The sequence below is a fragment of the Populus euphratica genome, unplaced genomic scaffold (assembly GCF_000495115.2).
Source record: "Populus euphratica unplaced genomic scaffold, PopEup_1.0 scaffold9.1, whole genome shotgun sequence".
Classification (NCBI taxonomy): Eukaryota; Viridiplantae; Streptophyta; class Magnoliopsida; order Malpighiales; family Salicaceae; genus Populus; species Populus euphratica.
Window position 1 is genome coordinate 1,635,827 of NW_011499857.1, and position 22,919 is coordinate 1,658,745.

General features: G+C 33.7%; 2 protein-coding genes across 5 annotated transcripts; one reads left to right on the top strand and one right to left on the bottom strand.

The window, feature by feature from the left end:
* The first annotated feature begins 2,881 nt into the window (after positions 1–2,881).
* LOC105123693 (zinc finger protein NUTCRACKER-like) lies at positions 2,882–7,077 on the top strand. 2 transcript variants are annotated; one of them, XM_011023388.1, is made up of 4 exons: positions 2,882–3,061; positions 3,224–3,437; positions 3,697–4,093; positions 5,634–7,077. In XM_011023388.1, the coding sequence occupies exons 2-4, from the start codon at positions 3,284–3,286 to the stop codon at positions 6,724–6,726; spliced, it is 1,644 nt and encodes a 547-aa protein (XP_011021690.1). In that variant the 5' UTR covers positions 2,882–3,061; positions 3,224–3,283; the 3' UTR covers positions 6,727–7,077. The 2 variants fall into 2 exon arrangements, with proteins under 2 accessions (XP_011021690.1, XP_011021691.1); XM_011023389.1 differs by lacking the exon at positions 2,882–3,061 and having other exon boundaries at positions 3,350–3,441.
* A 5,073-nt stretch (positions 7,078–12,150) lies between these two features.
* Positions 12,151–18,326, bottom strand: LOC105123692 (zinc finger protein NUTCRACKER-like). 3 transcript variants are annotated; one of them, XM_011023387.1, is made up of 4 exons: positions 17,739–18,326; positions 17,051–17,447; positions 13,993–15,286; positions 12,151–12,508 (listed from the first exon to the last, which is right to left on the bottom strand). In XM_011023387.1, exons 1-3 carry the CDS (start codon positions 17,890–17,892, stop codon positions 14,023–14,025), a joined length of 1,815 nt encoding a protein of 604 aa, XP_011021689.1. In that variant the 5' UTR covers positions 17,893–18,326; the 3' UTR covers positions 12,151–12,508; positions 13,993–14,022. The 3 variants fall into 3 exon arrangements, with proteins under 3 accessions (XP_011021689.1, XP_011021686.1, XP_011021688.1); XM_011023384.1 differs by having other exon boundaries at positions 12,151–12,573; XM_011023386.1 differs by having other exon boundaries at positions 12,151–12,628.
* Positions 18,327–22,919: the final 4,593 nt, after the last annotated feature.

The window sequence follows — 22,919 nt, forward strand, 5'->3', positions numbered from 1 at the left end:
AACAAATAAAATTTTATATATATATATATATATATTAAGAACTATATGTATTTTTATAATTATGTCTTAAGTTGTTAAATTTATGATTAGAATTATAAACTCAATTGGATTAAATAATTTTTTTTAATATATTCATTAAAAAGGAAAATTTTTTCTTTTGCTATAAAATTATAATTTTTAAGTCATTTAAACTTAAAAAACCTTATTGATACTCTTAGAACACCTACAAACCATTGCATTAACCCAAGAAACAAATTAAAACAAAAATGTACAAATAGCCAAATTAAAAGAATGGAGAATAGAAAACAATTCAAAAAATCCAACTTCTATGCTACCATTCAAGATTAAATTGTAGTGTATTATTCTTTCCACTCAATTAAGAGAAATCTTTTCCATATCTCTCTCCTTTCTCTTGATTCTCTCTTTTAAAAAAAACCTAGTTGTTGCTGGGGAGAAATCACGGGGAAATAGCCCTTCATCTTCCTAGTTCATTTTTTTTATTCTTCTGTTTTCTTTTCCTTTTCTTTATTTTGTCCTTATTTTTCTTTTAGCGTGTTAATAATTTATATCTAGATTTGATTTGTGCACGGAGTTCTTAATTACTTTGTTAGGATATCCTTATGTTGGACTGTGATGAGTGTTTTTTGTTGCTTGAAAGAGATGGATGCGCACTTTGGCACTTCTGAATGATTGAGATTTTTCATCAATAGAGCTTGATAAGGTGAGACATGTTATTCCATTTATTTATAGTGGGCTAAGAAAAACTTAATATGCAAGAAAAGCTTCATACTGAGGAATCCTCATCGAGAAATTTCAGTGAGCTTTTAGTAACGTCCATAAAGAGACTATTTGCTACATTGAAGATCATTATCCACCAGGGCTGTAAAAGAGGTCTTGTCTATTTTTATTTTTTATATATATAACAAGCTACAATTCCTTAGTTTGCTGTATCGTTGTGCCACAAAGACGGTGATGTATTTGTTTTATTTACATCATCAATGGAATCACATTCTTTTATATATATATATATATAAAGAATTCCAATGGGCTCTTAATTTCTTAATTTATTCCATCAAGCAATAAATTTTATTATATTCATTAAATTGAAGACCAAAAAATATTTTTTAAATTATTTATAAGAATTGGAATTCTCTTTACAAATATCTTTGAACTTTTAAATTCAAAAACAATTGTCCATATCAAAAACAATTGTCCATATGCCTTTAAGTCGCTTCATCAAATTGTATATAGCTTATGTCAAATTGTTATAAGTTCAAGTGTTACCATCTACACTGTTCTTGTTTCATACTAGGCAATTTCAATACACTATTTTAGAAATTTTTACTGTTATATGTCCTTATATTTGTATTTTCTCTCATATACCCTTTTCCCCTAATATTTGGATAACAATGCCCATAAACCATCAAAAAATGAAATCTAATTTTAAAAATACACAAAATATTATATATTTATATAAAAAAACCTAGAAAATCTTGAAAAAGTAGTAACATAAACCTCAAAGATATATAAAAAACAATGGCAACTAATAAAATTTTGAAAATTCCATGTTCTGCAAAACTCTCTTTGTTGTTTTGGATGTATTTATATTTACGAGGCTTAATTAATTGACATGATTTGCTTTTATTTTTTAGATTTGAAATGGTAGTATTTTTTAAAAAATAAAAAACCAACTTTTAAATTCCTTTTCTAGGCTTTTTAATGTTGTTATTTTTTATGGGTTTTGTTGTAAGTGTTTTTGTATCTTTGTGAAAAACATTTAATGTATTTTTTTCATTTTATTGACTTTTCAAAATTAATATTTTTCAAAAGGTTATTGAAAACTATGGTATGAAAATTAAGTGGCAAAAGGGACATATGGGAGATAGTTCGCAGACTATTCTACGGAGACGGATGCATCCTAACATCTCCTAGGACAAGCTGGTGAGAAACGAATTTTTCACTTATCACATGTCCCAAATACTGCACTTAATTATAGCCAATGAAGTGACTTAATTATCCCGCTTCCCAAATAGAAAAACAAAACCGAAGCAAGACAAAAGATGAGCTTGAGAATGAATCTTTCTAACATTTCCTTTCTAAACGCACATGCATTCGCTGGCAGATGATGTTTTGGGTGGAAGATCAATATTTAAAGTGCTGATCGCAGTCATAATAACATGTGTATTTTTTAAATATAAATATATTTTCTTTGAAACAGTTTATGAATCTATTTAAATAAAATCAAAACATTTTCCTGTGACTCCATGTCTCTTTATAAATAAATAGGCAAAATATGGAGTCCACGAAAAGGCATGGGTGACTAAAGGAAGGGTACGTTGTCTTGATGCATGAAACAACTAATACTCCTCTTCAATTAACTCACAATTAATACTCTCTCTATTTCTAGAGACATGAGTATAAAATTTGAATTAGACTCTCTTCAAAACAATCAATTCCTATAATTCTATCTTACTTTGCACTAATTAATAGGTTAAAAGTTTCATTAGTTGATGCAGTAAGATATATATATATAGAGAGAGAGAGAGCTATTTTTATATATATATATATATAGAGAGAGAGAGCTATTTCTCATTTGTATATTAATCAGAATCTCAAATGGCGAGCTTTCAAGAACTACATTACATCAGTTTTTATTTTATCTTTACATAATAAAGAGATAAAAATTTTGAGTTGGGTGATTTTGACAGTAAGAAAGAATATGAATACTTGAAAACACATCTTCGGAGTATTGGGGGGGGGGGGGGGGGGGGGGGGGGGGGTATGCGCAAGGTAGACATGTATTTGCTGTCCACATACATGGCATTAAATGATTGACGAAAAATTATGATACTGGGTGATATCAAGTCTTTATATATATTAATAAACAACAAGAGCTCAGAAAGAGTAGAAGCAAAATAGGTCTAAAGATTGCTTGTTTTCTTCTCTTCATCTCCAGATTGTAGTTGTCCCTTTCTATACTTTTCTCTTGGTTCTTTGTGGGTTTCAACTTAATCTTTCCTCTTGGTTCTTTGTGGGCTGTATCTGAAGGGCTACAAAGGAGGTAACATATCCAAGACCAGGATTTTTTTTCTTCTTTTTTTTGTTTGAATAGATATTATTGCTTACTTTCAACAAGAAATTGAGTTTTTCCTCAGTGAAAATGCTATACATAGCATAGCCCTCGAGTATGTGTTGATCCTATTTGGTCATTTTTGAGTTCTAGATTTGCTTGCTTTGAAGAAAGAGAGAAAGAAGCTATATTTTGCGTGAATACATCTTGAAGATGGCCGCCGCTTCGTCATCTGCACCTTTCTTCGGCCGGGCAAGGGAAGAACATCAAAACCAGATAATACAACAGCATTCTTCAACAGCCACCTCCTCTACAGTTCCAACCACAGGACCTCTAAAGAAGAGAAGAAATCAACCTGGAACACCAAGCAAGTAGCTCTCTTTATATCCTATATGTCAATCCATTTATGAAATAAGTACATGTTACATATGTTACTATCCCCTAATCCTCCGATATCAATCAAGAATACTTAACGCTAATTATGCCAACTTCCAAGCAACAGTTGAAGTATTGACAAGCTTTTTTTAATTTCTTCTTCTTATACATGTTTTATTCCTTATATTAATTACCGGCCAGCTAGTTCTTGTTCTAAAACTAAATATTGTGGCGATAATTTCTCATTACAGATCCAGATGCAGAAGTGATAGCACTATCTCCCAAGACTCTAATGGCAACAAACAGGTTCATATGTGAGGTATGCAACAAAGGGTTCCAAAGGGAGCAAAACCTACAGCTCCACAGAAGAGGACACAACCTACCTTGGAAGCTAAAGCAGAAGACTACAAAAGAAGTGAAGAGGAAGGTGTATCTGTGTCCCGAGCCCACATGTGTTCACCATGATCCTTCTAGGGCTCTTGGTGACCTTACTGGCATAAAAAAACACTACTTTAGAAAGCACGGTGAGAAGAAATGGAAGTGTGAGAAATGCTCAAAAAGATATGCTGTTCAATCTGATTGGAAAGCCCATTCTAAGACTTGCGGTACTAGAGAATACAGATGTGACTGTGGCACTCTTTTCTCAAGGTAACTTTTTAATTCTTTCTCCATTATTAATCATATAACCATAATGATATTCATCATAGGTATTAATTCATCGTAGCTATAGACAAAAGTGTGATGATAAAAAGCTTTGTAAGATTGAGAGACTGAGAGTTTGAGAAGGCTGAGAAGAGGAGGGGGTGTCCAACAGTCCTTTTCTTCTTCCCTTTTGGATTACTCGTAGATTGGGTCTTTCGGGCCTAACTAATCTACGCTAACTCCATCTCTCTCTCATGCACCCACTCGACAGAAAGGACTCGTTGCATGTGACCAATCTGTGAAACTGCCATGCTGTGTGAAGGTCTCCAAAAGACATGATGATTAATTAAGGAAAAAAACCACAAGTAAAAAAATAAACGGAAAACTATTGCTTCATCGGTAACACCGCCGGTCCTTCATCTCTTTTCTCTATTCACGTGTTGTTGTTATAGAGTGTGTGAGGTAGTATAATATTGTTACTGGGTTTGTTCTCGTGCGAGTTGGATGGATTTATATGCTATTTAGTTTGCTCTCTTCTGGGTTGGCTCAGTTCTTCCAAGTACTTCTTCCCATGAAAACGTTAGGGTTGCGGGGTTGAGATGCATCTCCATCTCTCTCCTCTTCTCAGAGAGCAGCGGTAATTAAGTAACTAAAATTATCTATCCTTCATATTGTTTTTCCTTTTGCTATCAAGGGGCCGGGGGAGTGAGAGAGAATGTTTTTGCGGTCTTTTGAAAGCATTGCAGTCTCTTTTGATCAGAGGGTTCCTGAGGAATGTGGTCATTTATTGACAACTTTCATGGAAATGGAAAATATTCCTTCAATAGAAAGGAAGACTCTTCATGGATTTTGCATTACTTGAAGCTAGTTTCCGAGAAAGGCTTCTGGGTTTCTGCTTTTTCATCTAATAGCACATAATACTTTTGTTCATTTATTGAAGAGCCACTACCTAAAATAGTATTTAGATTTAGATTGATTTATCCCTCTTTTATTTTCTGATTCTAATATAAAATTCTTTGCCCTGCATTTTTTCCCTATCTCTTCAGAAATAAAAGTCTTCTTTTCATAGATTATTTTTGCCATTTTCTTTTCTTTTTTCTTTTACTTCAGAAAATATTCCTAATTTCCGAAGCGAAATTCATGTGATATAAAGAAAAAATATTCATGTGATCATTCGTAGATTTGGATTGATTTATCCTTCTTTTATTCCTTTTTTTGACCTCAACTACGAACATTATCGTGGGCAGGGGGAGATCAGGTGACAGTGCTAAACATTTTTTTTTGACCTCAACTACGAACATTATCGTGGGAAGGGGGAGATCAGGTGACAATGCTAAAAAAAAAAATTTCCTTATCGAAGGCAACGTTCATAGATTTGAATGGTCATATAGAATATTAGCATCTTAGAAACGGCTAGTAAAAAATAACTTATCATTATATGTAGTTGTGCATTTTCAAATTTATCTATCTCAAATTCCTTCCATCTTTTCCATTGATAATTGAGTGGTGGTCTAATGACTTTCTTTTCATGGTTTAACTGTTGCAGGCGTGATAGTTTTATCACACATAGAGCTTTTTGTGACGCACTAGCTCAGGAAAGTGCAAGGCATCCTACCAGCTTAAATACTATAGGAAGTCATCTGTATGGAAATAACCACATGAGCTTAGGCTTATCTCAAGTGGGTTCCCAAATTTCCCATTTACAAGATCACCACCCATCTGATAATAACATGTTACGGCTGGGCAGTGCTGGGGCGGCCAATTTCGAGCATCTAATCCCTCCACCTAACCCTTCTTCAATGCCCATGATGCCTCCATCTGGTTTCTTCATGGGAGATGCAAACCAAGGGCCATTTCCAAACAAATGTTTACATGGGCTAATGCAACTTCCTGATCTTCAAAGCAACACTAACAACCCCTCCTCGGCTTCCAATCTGTTTAACTTCGGCTTCTTTTCAAATAATAGTAACACAGGCCGTACAAGTAACAATGACAATGCCAACACTGGAAGCACAACCACAAACTTTGGGAGTCCCGGATTGTTAAATGCTAACCAGTTCAACAACGTCAATGGTGCTGGCCACAGGACATCAGTTTTCCCCACCAACATGAGTGGTGATCATGTCGGATCGGCTATGTCTTCCCTTTTCAATACTTCAATGCAACAAGAGAACATCACACCGCATGTGTCTGCCACTGCATTGCTTCAAAAAGCGGCTCAGATGGGTTCAACTACTAGCAGCAACAGTCCAAGTGGTTTACTGAGAAGCTTGGGGAGTTCTTCAACAACTGGTGCTAAATCTATTAGGCCACTTGTTTCCACCAACTTTGGCAGCAGTTTCAGCAATGCAAATGTATGTGAAAGCATAGAAACACACATGGAAAGTGAAAGCCAACTTCAAGGATTGATGAATTCTCTTGCCAATGGAAGCTCATCAATTTTTGGAAATGAACAGGATAACAGCTACACTGGGTTTGATAGCTCAAGTTTTAGCAAAGCAGACGAAGGAAATATGCATCAAGGTCTTGCTGGGTCAGATAAACTGACCTTGGATTTTTTGGGTGTTGGGGGCAGAGTGAGAAACATTGGTGGAGGGTTTCCACAAAGACAGCAACAAAATGGCATCAATAATTTATAAGCTCCGTTGACCCTGATATATATAAAGTCAGCACAAGCTTGTCAACCGTTTGCAAAGGGCACAATTACAGTGGACAGCATTTAATAAGGAAAAAAAAAATAGTTGAGGCGGTTTAGGTATGCATGTAATATTGTAATATTTTCTTAAGACTTTATTTTGCATCAGGTACGCATGTAGCAGGTTGAATATTCTGTAGATCTTTTGGCTCCATTAGGGTTTCCAGCAGCAAATGTTCGCAAGGCTTCGTTAAGCTAGATTACTGTGTTCTAATGACCAATGACTATGGTTTTTTCTCCGTGTGTACAGTATATAATTGTGTGTATGTGTGTGTGTGCATACACCTTCCCCCTTGCTTTGGTGGTACAATATGCCGAGCTTGTTCAGCACGTCTATGGAGTAGGTACTCCCTCTCTCACAACACGAAACAAATTTTTGTATGGAGTTTATTTTGAATGTAGAAGGTGAAAAGGGTAGAGAATTGCTCTCAATATATAACCGACAAAATGAAAAGAAAACTCATTTTATGGAGCGATAATTTTAAAGCAAATTGCAAAGAAAAAAATCCATTGTGATTCGTATCCTTTCTGCATATCTGGTGAGGAAGGTTGTTACGTTGAGTGGAATGTCAGGAACAAGGACACGTAATGATAATTTAATGAAAAAGCGATACCCAGCTGATGACATCGAGGAGACTAGACAAGTACCAATTCGATTTGTTATTTGTCCAGTTGATGCATGTTAATTATTTAATGTAATATGAAAAGCGAAAGGATTAAAGAAGGAGAAAATGATGCGAGTCGATTTCTTAATTTGTTATTTCTAAAAGAATTTGTTTGCTCACCTAATACCTAACCCGACCTGAACGTATACAGCAATACCAAAACCTAGAAGAAAAATGCTAGATTTCAGGCTCCTTGTTGACATTCTGTGGACATTTTCTGCGCATGACTTTTTGTTCCGATGGCTTTCTACGTTGACTGCTTTTATCTTAAGATAACATGCAGTCGCATAACAAAGCCCACGTTAGAGTTTTTTTTTTTTTTTACCCCCCTCTTGTTGGCATTGGTGTATAAAAAAGAACCAGAGAATTTAATATATAGTTTTAATTGGATTCTTTGAAAGATTGTGTCTTGGCTTGTTGCCTTATGAGTACTGATAGTAATCCTGGCCATATATTCTGCAGAAACGGCAGGAAAAGGCACCATAATTGTTCGCCATCGCAATTATAGGGCAAACTCGTGTGGCAGTTTTGTCGTGATTTCTGTCCGTTCTATCTCCTTACTGGAATCATGAATCCGTGACTGTGAAAGTACTGTCTAACATGCTTTCAAATTTTGAACTTCTCCCCCAAAGCATTGTTTTGAAACTTTCTTCTCCGTTGATTGTTCAACTGATGATGCAGTTGGTTACCTCGGTAGAAAAGCCGATGAGATACGTAGGCATTGAGCTTTTGGGTTGGTTGAGCTGACCACTTGCTACTCGAGATATAAAGCAGCTCCTTCCTTCTCTGCTTTTCGGTTTTCTTCTGACCGAATTGATCAATCTGAATCTTCAAATATTTGTTTTGTTCTTTATAAATATAATACATGTACATAATTTTTAAGTCAAGTTGGCTGATTGCCTCTTCAAAAACAAATAGAATATGGTCATCGACAAATCCAAACAACCTGTACATGACAAATAATAATGAATTTCTTTCTTTGTTGAATCAAGCAACTATTATTCTATAATCGTAGCGAGTAGCTCTTCAAAAGCACAGAGCAATGATACCAGGCCCCCCTCCATTAGTTTATGTTGACGGTAAATGGTTATGTTTCTTGAATTGTCTTCTTCTATTTGGCTTATTAGATAATTGAGTATAACATTGAGTTTTGTGTTCGATTTTTTTTCAAGGGAGGGGATATGTTAATACTAGTTGATCTACAATACTTGTTGAATTAGTAGTTAATTTGATGTTTTTATTATCATATTTAATAGTTTTACTAATGAAAATTTAGTGTATATAAAATGATCTGTAGATATTTATAATGTTTAGAAAACAATATAAAATTATTATTGAAATCTAGTATAATAACTTAAATTTTTAGATTAAAATGATTATTTAACATAATATTAAAACCTTAAAAATTAAAATATCATATTTTGAATCTTACTATTTTTATTCTCTCTAATTAAGTTTAAGATTAATCATAAAAGTAATAATAGGACTTGTGTAAATTTTAATTCCAAACAATTTTTATTTAAAAAAATATTATAAAATTATTATTAGAACCCTACTTCACTGTTTAATCTTTTGAATTATATAAAATTATTCTTTGACAATATATACACGCACACACCCAGCATGGATATGTAAGCTTTAAATTTATATCTAAGTTGGCCTCTATTTCTTTGATATCTACAAGTGGCGAATATTTGCATATGGCTTCAGAACAGAACACCACACACAAGTCTCCTGTGACTTACTGAAACCCTAACTTCTTTTCCCTTACCTTTCTCTTTAACAAAGTCCCCCTCCTTAAAATATAATTATTGTTGTCGTCGATGATATTACTTATGGCAGCCACTTCTTTTACTTTCTTCTCCTTTCTCTTTCCTCATTTTTCTCTTCTCTTCTCTTTTTTTTCCATTTAATTTTAATAAAAATATGATTTATGTAATTTTTAGATTGAATTATTTGTGTATTTATAGATAGATATAAATCAGTTTCTAGATCTACATTTTATAGATTTTTTTTTTATTTGTGTCCCCCTCTTATTAGAAGCTTGGTTTTCTCTTATTAAGGACTTGGTTCCTTATAGTTTTTTTTTTTCCTTTTAAATAAGAATTTGGTGATATTTTCAAGTTGGTTGGAAGATTTTGACACTAACAGACAAATATTATTTCTAATGCAGTATAAATATATTTTATAGTGCATCTTAACTAATCCACGAGGTTCTAAAATTAACAATAAAATAAACTTCTAATAATTTTGAGATTTATAGTATTCAAATTAATTATTTTTAGGAAGTAAACTTGAGACCTAATTAGTTGAGTTACATCTCTAAAAATAAAAAAAAAATTAAAATTTTGGTTGATTGAGTTACTGCGTAGAAGGGCTAGTTTTTATTGTTATTATTTTCATTGTCTTTTTCAATAGCTAGATTCAATTTTTGTATTTGTTATCTTTTTTTATAAATGAAAATAATGATATATTTTTACTTATTTTCGTATTAATGAAACATTATTTTTCATTCTAACAAACAAAATCTCCTAGGAATCTAAACGGGTTAGATTAGGTTGTATTTACGTTCTAGGTCATAGAAAGGATTGGTACAAAATTTAAATATATAGGAAATGAATGGATTAACCCAAAAAAAAATACTCTTAAACGGGTTGGGTGGAGTTAGATAAGGATTGCCCATTTAACTTATTTAAAAACATATCCAAAGAAGCATTACATGAGAAAAGTAAGATTTTCATCAATATTCATTTTAGTCCCTGGAGGAAGTTATTCTAGTTTCTATATTTTATTTTACCTGTAAATATGTCTTTAATTGAGTTTTTTAATTTGTCCTTATGCTTTTATGATGAAACCTTTTAATCCTTGAATTAAAAAAAAACATATTGCAATAATTCCCTATATGAAAAATATTCATCTTAGTTAAAAATAGGTAAATTAGTTAAAAATAGTCAAAAGATTTAAATGGATTGATGGATAGAAAATTATGAGCCAAGTGGGTTTAAGAGGATATATACGAATATACATTTTAAAAATGAACGGATCATGAAAGGATAATGGGTAAATATTAATCATATTTTGGTCCAACACGTGGCCATCTTTATCCATCCATTTATGGATTTAATTTTTATTAGATATATTCTTAGTGTACTACTGTTCCTTCTTTCACATAGAATAGGATCTGTCATGGTAAATATTAGTTTTAACAGTAATTAAGGGAGCTCTAACTATAGATTGAAAGTATTTAACAGTTTTTTATAATTAAATGTTGTATATATAACTAAAGCATTGCATTAAAACGCCAAAAGATGGCGGAAAGGAGAGGATACAAATCTGCATAACACTCAGGTTTAGCAAATGAAACAAACGAAGAGGAAAAGCTGGACCAAGAAAACCACAAAACTAAGAAACAACCATAGGATACAGCTTTGCCTCCACGCAAACAGATCTGTCAAGCTAAGTTACCAAGCTAAAAATCCAAGGGAAAATTCCATAAAACTAAAAACTATCTCAATTCCGATTTAAAGCATTACTAAATCTTTCCAAATATCATCGATTCCATATCAAAAGAGATCTTCTGACCAAGCTACTGGCAGTTTTTTAGTACATAATAGTAATCATAATACTACGAATCATATGCTGTGCTTTCACATGTAGTAATGAAAATGACTAAAGAAGAGATTAAAAAGACTGCTTCAACAAAATATCAACAGCTACCTTAGCATCCGCATGTTGTAGTCTTGCTCTACGAGATATATTAAAAGCATTAGAATACAAAACCAAATTATGTAAATTGTCTCTTTCTATCTATACATGTTCAAAAAAATATAGAGAGAGTTAACTCTCTCGCCTGTGATAAAGAAAAGGTTATACGTAGCAGGTTTTTTTTCTTGCACTGGCGCAATCTGAAAGTAAGTGGTTCATTGGGAAATCTTTACCAGTCATTTCTATTGCTCTTAATATATCAACATTTCTGTAATAATCTGGATTTTTTTTATCAAGGAAGAAATGCAAGTTTTCATATAATTTGATGTGTGTGTTGATGGATAATGGGACAGTTAATTAGAGATTCATTATTAAAGTTTTACGTTATTACTTATATTTGAGTTTGGATTAGAGTATTTGATGGTATAAAAATTATACGTGGAGATTTCCTGATATTCGATGTTTTGGGGCATGATAATTTCTTCTTAATTTCTTTTCTTCATCACAAAAGCTAATGGGTTTTAGACTATACAAAGTAGGTAAACCTCTCTTTTTATAAATCTAATATTCCAAGGTGAAAATCTCAAATATTAACCGCTCAATTATTTTCTCAGAAACATAAATCTGAATATGTAGTCTATATCACAAACACACATCAGTCAACTCAACAACTAATACGCGTGATTTTTTTCAATTTGTACTCTTCTTGATTTCTGGCCGCTTCTGATGAATTCTGGACTTGCTCTAGGATTGATGACACGACGCTGTACAAACCTATCTACGTGGTGGCAATGGATCCTAAGAAATCCAATAAAACGGTGTTTTGCTTTTTTGAAATCGAGACAGGAAATCTAGCAAGGATGCAAGAATGGTGACATTTCAGTCCACAAAAAAATGCCTTACGGAGTGATTTCATTTCAAAGGCGAGGGTCCCCACACGTTGTCCTGCAAACTTCTCTCTTGCAAAATTAAGCTCCAACTTTCTAGCATATGTATAGTATACATGGCATTTTATCACATGACCCACTATATATAATCTTCTTCTTTTTTCAAGTAAAGCAAATATATGAAAGTTCCTGAACTGTTGTATAGTATTATTACTGTTAACTACCAGAAGATAAAGTAACACTGATCCAAAAGCAAACATGAAAAGACTGCGGCTATAGAAGTCACTATCCAAGATATGAAATCCTTAAAACTCTTAGGTACAGTTGAGTTCGAAGAGAAGATTAAGAAACAGCTTGAAGAAAATTGAGCTGCCTCTCTTATTGAAACCCCATGATGTGAAGATCTCCAGGGTAACTGCATCATGTCTCCAAAAGGCCTTTCTTCCACGAAACAACACGCATTCCTGACCTGGAAAACGATCCCGAACTTTGTTAATCACATATTCTCTGTCTTTCTTTCTTTCTTTTTTCGGCCTGATAAAAAAATGCAATCGGAGTTAACCTCCCAATTTGGACAGCAAACGAAGCACTACCGACAGAAAAAGAAAAAAAGATTCTGGGTTAAGCTTTTAATTGGCATATATATGACACAGAGAGAAAAAGTTTAGAATTAATGAAATAATATCGATAATCATTTTCTTCTCCAATTAAAAGTGATTGTACTCGGGTGGAGGAGTGAGTTTACCATGCAGCGGTAGAAAGTGTCTCGGTCATGGCTGTTGTCGCATGTGGTGGGGCTTCTTAATTTCCTATCAGAAAAACTAAGTGGTGGGGCTCTAATATGTACGTTCTCCTCCTGCTAAATGTAACCACGAAATAATTTCTTCCCTGAGCTTGTATGTGTTTGTTTCGCTATTTGAAAATAAGATTGAGTTATTCTAGTAGCTAGTGATTTGAAAAATAATTGTTCATAGTGTTTGAATTGTTTTTTAAGTATATTTTTTATATCACGGTAAATTCAGAGAGGGAAAGAAATCGTAGATATACTGCAAGGCATGATCTTCAAGTATTAAAGGAAATAGAAAGGAAGAAAAATATAATAATAGGGGAGGAGGGGGAGTTGGCTTAACATTTAACCCCAATATTCACATCATTCCTTCCGCTAAATCATTGGATTGTCGATTACTGCCATTAATTTCTGTCAAGGTGCCGCAATTCAAATGGGAAAGGAGGAGCCACAGTGGGAGAAAGTCTGGCCTACTTCTAAGACTTTTTCCCCAAGTATACTTTTCGTGGGAAATCATGTACAGTTAGCAAAGTTACTACTACTACTAATGATAATAGAATAAGGTGGGCAAAGTTACTACTACTACTAATGATAATGATAATAGAATAAGGTGGATTTATCCTGTGCCCACACAATTAGGCATATTATAATAATAGAAGACTGTCCACGAGAGATAAGAAAATGCATTCCTAAATGCTAAAATTAATTTTCAACCAGTAAAAATCAGCTATAATATACTTAAAAATCTATAAATAGGAGCCTAATAAAATTACCTAGACATCTGGAATTGGACACATGACCAAACAGAAAAGACATTCGTTTGAGCACCCTAAGACCGGCAGCTAGCACTCGTGACTCTGGCTGAAAAGATATACGTGTAGGAAAAAAGAAACTCAGGTAAAAAGAAATAAGAACAAAAGGACAAGAAAAGAAACAAAAGCCGATACATGTTCTCCCATCTCATGACTGCTCCCCTCGTGCAAAGAAACAGGCCAGACAGATAATAGGGATAGAAATTCTTTTTTTCCAAGACCCCAAAAAGAAAGGTAAAATCATCAAGGACACATTTACCAATGGAAGCAGAAAAATTTTACTTTCTAATCATATCCGAGTATGATCATTAAAACGCCACTAGACTATAGTAGAAGAGAGTTTAGTTCACGTACCGATACTTTTGTCATCTAGCTTTTTTTTCTTCACTGAAAACTCCTATTTCCTCCGAAAGATTGGCTTGTCGGCGCCGCAGAAATATTCGCGTTATGTCTCTCTGAATCCAAGGAGGAGCCACCCATATCCATGCCATGATGCTGACGCTGTGGCTGCTGCTGTTTTTCTCTCTGTGAAAACCCTGACGATCCACTCATGCTTCTCACTATTTGAGGACCAACACCAAGAAAGTCTCTTGTCAATCTATCAGATCCACCAATGCTTGCATTGAGACTTTGGTGCAACTTTGCTTCATCCATATTGCTGTTGCCAAAATTTGGGCCGTGGTGCTGCTTTTCTTGCTCCAAATTTGTCCTGCTTGCAGTATATCCACCGTAGGGGTTTTCTTGTGCATGTCCGGGACCAAACATGGAGGAATTCCCAGGAGCAAATGAGTTCATTAGGTCATGAAGATTATTCTCGTTTTCGCTGAACATGCCACTAAAGTTCCCACCAACAAGCGGCCTGTCTCTACCAAAACTTCTAAGTAATGAGGCGCTGTTGTTGCTTGAACTTGAACCCATTTGAGCAGCCTTTTGAAGCAGCGCAGTAGCAGACATATGAGAGGCCATGTTATCATTCTGAACTGACGAGCTGTAGAGAGAAGGGACACCGGAGGTCATTTGATTACCCATTACATTATTGGAGAAGACATTACTCCCTTCACCACCATCAACACCATTTTGGTTGTTGAAATGACTGGGCATTAGCAATCCTGAAGTTGGTAGGTTGCTGTTGGAATTGTTTGCATTGTTGCTGTTGGAAATGCTGCTTGCGGTGCTACTATTGGAAAGAAAGCTGAGGTTGAACAGGTTGCCAGCAGAGGGAGGGTTGCCTGTGGTGTTGTGAATATCAGCAAATTGCATCAGTCCATGGTGGAACGGCTTATTTTGCAACAAGTCTTGCTGAGATTGGTTTTCATCATGATAATTCTGGTTTGTTTCTTGCATGAAGAAAGCAGGTGAGGGCATTTGCTGTGGAGGTCGAAACGACGATGAACCAATTGAAGAAGGGAGAAGATGATCGAATTGTCCAGTCCGCGCACCACCGCCACCAAGTCGTAAAACGTCAGTAGACTGGTTGTTGTGGTCTTGTAGTGAGGAGATTTGAGTTCCTACTTGAGATAAGCCTAAGGTCATGTTGCTACTTCCATACAGATGGCTTCCAATTGTGTTCAAGTTGGTAGGAGGGTTTCTTGCACTTTCTTGAGCCAGCGCATCACAGAATGCCCTGTGAGTGATAAAGCTGTCACGCCTGAAACAATTATTAGGAGACGAAGCTATTAGATCATCTAAGAGAGATAGTAAAAGTACACAAAGACGAAAGAAAAGTTGAAAAGAAATATAAACAGGAATTTATGTCTGCCAGCTCTACTACATCAAACTATACAATTTTGAAAGGAAAAAAATACATAGTTATAGATATGAATAATTGTGAAATATGATGCCGGCTTCCTCAAGGCACATGAGTATGTCTACTACTATTATAGAAACTGTGATAATAGACGTGATTAATCTAATACATATATATAGTTAATCCAAATTATAGAGCCACTAAAGAAAATTAAGTTCATCTCCGTGACTGATGGCATTAAATCAATACATATATATATATATATATATGAAGATTTCATGAGTTCCTGTCCATTATTCTTGGCTTCCCCATTTTCTTGATGCGTCCCATCTTCAACAAAAGGCGCCCGAATTGTCGCGGTCCAGCAATTAAATGACAAAGGCTTGTAGATCCAGTACTTACAATAGCTATACATCACATCCAAATGAAAACTAGGGTTCCATATTGGCTGTAAAAATAAAAAGAGTTGTAGAAAATGGTACATGGAGCACAGGGAAGGGCAGAGGGGTGTTTAGGATGTGTGAGTCTTCAATAATTGAAGACTTAAGTTGGTAAAAAAATGTAGAAAGTAGAGAACAATGTGAAAGAAAGGAGTTCAACCATAATTTCCTTAGGAGACGGAAACATAGTAATTACGGGCTATGGAGGTGTAGTTGTGAAAGAGGTGGACAGGGACAGTATTATTAAACAATCAACCATGGAACACCATTTGAAGAACTGGCCCTTCAATAAATGCAACAAGAGAATGTGTTTAACCTCATGATAAGACACCAATCAAAGAAAGTCCAATTCAGGACTTCTTTTTAATGCGAGTCTCGTGATGCCTGCTGATTTCCCGCTTGAGGGCTAACTGTTCAAAAACGAGGAACCAGGCTAAAATCATCACATCTATTGAAACCCTTCCTTGGTGATCAACTCCAAACACCCCCGTATATGTCACTGCAATTCTCTCTCTAAACTGTAAGACCACGCAGCTCTAGCAGAACGGCAGCAATGGGGGGAGAGAGGGAGATGAAGGGAGAGAAGGATGGTTTGTTAGGGCCCAGCTAACTTTATCATTAAAAGGAGTACCTGCAAGAGCACAGACCTGATCACATCTAGCCAACCCATAAGAGAACAAACATGGTAAAATACACGAGCAAGCTCTACAACATGGCATAGCAACACGTGAATAGGAAAAAGGATAAACGGCCAAAAAGGGCGGTGGTTTTGAGGGGAACGAAAAAAAATGTACTCTCTCTTCTTTTTTTCCTCTCTCTTTGTTAATCGGCCTCTCACAAAAACCTCAATGACCATGGTGGCAGTTCCAATAGATTATTCACGTGCGAGCTCATGTTTTCTGCTCTCTCACCATCTCCGCTGCAGTAACTAGTTGAAAAGTCTTCAGAAAAATAAAACTTGAAGAGAAGGGTAGAAGAAATGGAGAAAAAGTATCAAAACTTTTCTCTTCTCTCTTGTCGCTTGATCGAGGAATCTTCGCCCTCAAACAAATAAGTTTAGTGGTCGTACTATACTGGTAACGCCTCTTCCGTTTCTTCTCTTTCAACCTTTTTGTTGGTGTCGTATATGAATCGAGGGATAGCCGTCCTCCTTCCAAGGAAGATGAAGATATACGTACAGCATTAATGAGAAGATGGGGTGATTAATTAATTAATTAGCAGTTACCTTGAGAAGAGAGTGCCACAGTCACATCTGTATTCTCTAGTGCCACAAGTCTTAGAATGGGCTTTCCAATCAGACTGGACAGCATATTTTTTTGAGCACTTCTCACACTTCCATTTCTTCTCGCCATGTTTTCTTGAGTAGTGCTTTTTGATTCCAGTAAGATCACCAAGAGCTCTAGAAGGCTCATGGTGGACGCATGTGAGTTCGGGGCACAGATAAACCTTCCTCCTCACTTCTTTTGTAGTCTTCTGCTTTAGCTTCCAAGGCAGGTTATGTCCTCTTCTGTGGAGCTGTAGATTTTGCTCCCTTTGGAACCCTTTGTGGCATACCTCACATATGAACCTGTTTGTTGCCATTAGTGTCATGGGAGATAGTGCTATCACCTCTGCGTCTGGATCTGTTATGAAAAATGACAAACAACAAATTATTAGAAAAATCAAAATTTTAATTACAAATTAAGGAAAAGGAAACTTGGGGGAAGACATTTTTAAACATAGTATATGTCTACATACATCCATGCCAATTCCACTAAAAAACTTGGGTTTCTTTTAATTGGATTTTTGTGAAAGAAGCATAACCGAAGATGGGAAAAAATGTAAAAGATTGAGTGAAATATATATTGAGAAAGTCATTTTGTTGCTTATATAACCAGGTAGATCGATCTTTAGATAAAATTGGTGATACTTGCTTGGTGTTCCAGGTTGGTTTCTCTTTTTCTTCTGTGGCGGTGGAGCCTGAGCTGAAGATGAAGTTGGAGTTGAGGAATGCTGTTGTTTCATCTGCTGGTTTTGTTCTTCTTCCCTAATTCCAAAAAAAGGCGCCGATGAAGAAGAAGCAGCCATATTCTTCAGAGAGTTCTTCTACCTTCTTTCTTCTTCTTGAAGTTCTCTTCGCTTCTTCTGTTGTTAATCTCGCAAGGCAATTAATAGTCTTGAAAACCAACACAGCCCCACATGCAATTTCAGCTCCCGCTAGATATTCTTATCTTATAAAGGCAAAAAAACAGCAAATTCAGGCTTTGTGGTATTGATTAATGAGAACCCTAAAATGGGAAATAATATCTGATAGAGAACCTAAAATCAAGGGAGATATGAAGAGAAAGGCAAAAGGTATTGCAGCCCATGGCGTAGCATTAGATTCCTCTTTTCTTCTGTTCCCTTTGTTTTAAACGCTCGGATTTTGAACGAGTGAGGTTACTCTTGTTCTTCTTTGATTCGGTGTCATGCAGATACACTAACACATATACATGCCATAATTTACTTCTTTTTATTTTTATTTTTTTTATCTTCTTAATTTGTTTCACAGTTGTTTTCCTTTCTCGATATTGCTCAATAATTTCCTCCCTTAAAATGACATTACCAAATGAAGATAATAAATTGAGAGAGAGAGAGAGCAGAGTGGGGGTAAGGCTTACGAGTCGGTGGACCCAATCCACCACACAAAACGACATAGGATGGTTTGCGAGGGCAGCATGAACAGCTACACCGTCTCTCTCTTACATTTCGGATCTGGTTATTCACTTCCAGACAAACCTTCCCTCATCACTCCCTCTCTCAGTGGACCTCACAGTAAAATATTTAGTGTGTGTGTACTAATTTTCCTTTTGGGATCCATGTAACAGTAAACCAAATTTAACAAGGCATATTTGGCAATACCTTTTTTTGAAAAAACATAAAACGATTGATTTTTTTTTTCTCACTTCAACCACGTGTACATTAATTTAGTTTCAACAGGATATTTATAACGTATGAATCCAGCGGTACAAACATTCGATCCAGATTGAATGGGTCAATACTTCATTTTTATCATATAAAAGAAATTCAATCAGCTATAATTTAATGATCAGTACGGGTGTTTCTCTGTTTTTATAAATATTCTCGTGTCCGAACGTGTTTTGTAAGTTTCTCTGTTTTTATAAATATTCTCGTGCCCGAATACTCGTGTTTTGTAATTAAAAAAAAAAACACGCGGAAGAGAGTAAACTCCTTGAATTGTACTCCAACGGTGAGATTTTATATTAAAAAAATGGATGCAGGATTGGTTTTCTGTGTATTAATGAAAAACTAGGGTAGCCCACCTGAGACTTGACTGGGGAACCCGGCGGCATTCATGAAGCTGTTGGCCGTCTGAGCATCAGCTTGGGGACTGTATAGCATAGTTCATCACTGTTTTTGACACCCCTCTGGTTGACTGGCATGCAAAGGGCAAAAAAGGGTCAGCCGCTAGCCTTTGTCAAGTACACTGGGATTTATCCAGTTGAGCTCGGTTCCATGCAACAGGGACCTGGCTATCACATCAAGGTCTGTGGGGGCATCTCAGTCATTTCGAACGACCTAGAGAAATGACCTAATATCCAACCACCAGGTACGGTCTCTAATTTTCTTAAGCTTTGCAGTATTCCTTGCTAGCTCCGCATGCATCCCCGTCATTTCTACGATGTTACCCCTGAAATATGGCCATGGGATTTTACAGGGTTAGATGGTAAATTGGCATCGTAAAAGTTTCTTTGGAATCGGTTTTATGCTAAGATTGATTCTAATTATTTAAGTAAATTGATTTGATTTGATTTGCTAATCGAAAGTCTTTATTTGAAACAGGTTTTAACTGAAATTGCGAGATTTATTTGACCTGAACAAGTGAAAATCACTGAACTTGCTCTCATCTCTTGAAAAAATTGTGTCAATCATATTTGTGTGGGAGAAGGACGGTAGTGAAGTTGATGTTTAAGGGATCAAGTTCTGAAACAAATCACACGCGTTTTAATGTGATTTGCAAAATTATAAACATCTCTAATTTTAATTAATTACCTGTAGAATTAATTTGTATTGCTTGAAATCTTCTAAATTTTAGAATGGAGTACATGATATTGAAATGATTTTATTTATATTAAAATATTGAATATCCAAACAGCCTATAAAAAGTGATATATATACATACATAGGGTTCGGGTAGCCGAGAAGACTGTGATGCAATAAAAAGAATAATGTGGTTGAAGTGGGAATTTGAAGCCTGGATTGGGACAGTTGTATTCTACTTTAAATTTCCCAGATTAAAATTTTTTATTCCATGCCAGCTACATTTTTTATTCCTATCGACGCCGGTGGATTAACCTATTGATGTATACATAAACGGTCAGTCACCCTTTTATATAATATTGTTTGGCAATTAAGGAACTGTCTTCTAAAATAGTTGAATTAATTTCCAGTGGTCTATATCTATATCGAACAATATCATAGATTAATTGTTGTTTGAATGGGAATTCATTGTTACGTAAATAAAAAAATGCTCTAAGTAGTTTTTATATTAGCTTATGATATCCTGTGGAGAATCTGGTTGGTTAGAAACAAATTGGTTTTTAAGAAAGAGTGGTTATTGATTGGGATACATTGTTTGAATTGATTCTTTATCATTTGATGCTTTGTTCTAAAACAGTTGATGAAAATTATTAATACACGAGAATGAATGAACTTGTTTAGAGGTCTACAAGGCATTCTTGTTTGGTCTATTTAGCGATCTTGTTAGTTTTGGCTATAATATTTTTTATGTATTAATGTATGTTTTATCTATTTTTTGGTTTTTTTTATTTTGTACATACAATTTTTATTTTTCTTGCTGGTTTGTGGTTAGCTATGGCACTAGTAACCATTAATATTAAATCCTTGATTATTATTAAAAAAATACAAACGGTTAGCTATGGCACTAGTAACCATTAATGTTAAATCCTTGATTATTATTATTAAAAAAATACAAGCATGGCCAGCATATTTTCTCTTTTATTTAAAGCACTTTTAAAAAAAATATTTTTTATTTATTTTAAATTAATATGTTTTTAGTGTTTTCAAAATATTTTAATATGTTAATGTTAAAAATAATTTTTTTAAAATAAAAAACTATAATTAACATATATTCTAACATAAAAAATTATTTAAAAAACAACCTTAACTTTAACATAAAAAATTATTTAAAAAGTAACCTTAATTATATTTTAATAAACTAAATCATGTAATTGTTTACTCTTGATTATAATTAACAATTAATTGTGGCCGGCATGAACTAAAAAACAAAAAAAAAATATTTGTAAACGAAGAAAAATAATCGTGCGTGCTAGTTATCATTCACCAGCAGTCTGCTGGATAATTAGATTTAAAGCCTTCAATGGGGCTAGTTTCATGGGAAACATAACAAGATAAACAGAGAGAAAATTATTGGTCACTTCGACGATGGAGATATAGATACGGTAACAAGAGAGAGGCACTTATCCAGACAATAAGACCATTAAGTGACAACACAACAGCATTTTGGCATCACGAGGATGATAGTTCTGTTCGAAGATGGACACGCTGTATTTTCATTTTCAATAACGGCCGCCTCGTACAATACCATCCGCTTTTATTTTATTTCCTTGCGTGGAGCTGCTTGGGAAAGCATTTAAAATTCTATTTTTTTAAAGTTTAATTTTTTTTATTTATAATTAAATTTTTTTTAATATACTACACCTTTTTTTATTTATAATTAATTTTTTTTTAATATACTATATCAACAAAAATTTTAAAAATTAAAAATAATTTTTAATATATTTAAAAATATATATATTTAAAAATAATTACTGTTATACTCTCAAATACTTCCCAATAACCTGTTTTTCTTATCAATTTAATATTTAACTCTTGCAAATCTTTTTACTATATGTTTTTATTTGCACTTTGCAATAGATGGAGTAATTTTTTTTTGGTGTATAAAAAATGCTAGGCTAAAAAATAATCTAAGTAACAAGTTATTAGTTCATACTATAATTTAAATAATATAAAAAAATAATAGCAAAAGAATTTGAAAAAAAAAAGCATTAATGAACTCTGGATTATCAAACTATCCAGTATTAATTTAATAGAAGAAAAACCAAAATAAAAAAGTTAAACTTAAAAAAAAAACTCTAATTTGAAAAAAAGTTAAACTAAAAAAAACAACTCACCTAGTAATTCTTTTTTTTTTGTGTTTTTTTTACTCTTATCTTTTTATGTTTTAGATCCTTTATAAAAAAATAATTTGTAATTTTACTTTTTAACATTTTATTAATTAAAAATTAAAAATTATTTTTATAAGGTTATCTCGACTTTGTGATGGGGTTATGGGTTTAACATAATAGTTTATCTTTTTTGAGATTGATATTTTATTATTATTCAATATTATATGGAATGTGGATTGAGTTTCATGATATTTTTTTTATTCTTTTTTTTTTGTGATATTTTTTTTATTTTTTTTATGAGATTATCTCATTTTTATATTCTAAGTCTCGAGATTGATAAATCGATTTGGGTAAACTTGATTTTTTTTTATTACTAACCAAATCACATGAATCAAATTCTTAATTAACAAAATGAGAAAATACATAAAAATTGCTTATTTTATCAATTATGAATTTAAATTTTTAATTTTTTTAGATTTATTTTCTACGAAATAATTTCACCCGAATGATCTGGGTAACTTGTTTAAGGGATTAGTGGATTAGCTATGAATGACTTTGGTCTTTTTCTAGTTTTTTTTTATGTTTTTGAATTATTTTAATATATTATATTAAAAATATATTTCAAAAATAAAAAATTATTTTAATATATTTTTAAATATAAATTATTTTTAAAAATAATTATTATTATATTATCAAATATTACTGAATAAGATAAATAAACTTTTTCATGATAATAGTAAAAATAATAACAATAAATATTATATGTATATAGCGCACCAAAGTGACTTTCCCATGAGTTTTAATGCACGGTATGGTATCTTTTATCACGTAAAGGTGGGCTCCACATAAATATGAAACAATGAGTAGTAGCGTATCAGGTGCGCTAGTTATTTTAATCTCATGCGT

What these genes read in the sequence shown, in the direction of transcription:
- LOC105123692 (XM_011023387.1), bottom strand. Translation starts at nt 17,892, where the DNA reads ATGGCTGCTTCTTCTTCATCGGCGCCTTTTTTTGGAATTAGGGAAGAA. An exon ending in AAACCAACCTGGAACACCAA is followed by an intron (nt 17,448 to 17,738) that starts GCAAGTATCACC and finishes TTTTCATAACAG; the next exon opens with ATCCAGACGCAGAGGTGATA. An exon ending in TGTGGCACTCTCTTCTCAAG is followed by an intron (nt 15,287 to 17,050) that starts GTAACTGCTAAT and finishes TAATTGTTTCAG; the next exon opens with GCGTGACAGCTTTATCACTC.
- LOC105123693 (XM_011023388.1), top strand. Translation starts at nt 3,284, where the DNA reads ATGGCCGCCGCTTCGTCATCTGCACCTTTCTTCGGCCGGGCAAGGGAA. An exon ending in AAATCAACCTGGAACACCAA is followed by an intron (nt 3,438 to 3,696) that starts GCAAGTAGCTCT and finishes TTCTCATTACAG; the next exon opens with ATCCAGATGCAGAAGTGATA. An exon ending in TGTGGCACTCTTTTCTCAAG is followed by an intron (nt 4,094 to 5,633) that starts GTAACTTTTTAA and finishes TAACTGTTGCAG; the next exon opens with GCGTGATAGTTTTATCACAC.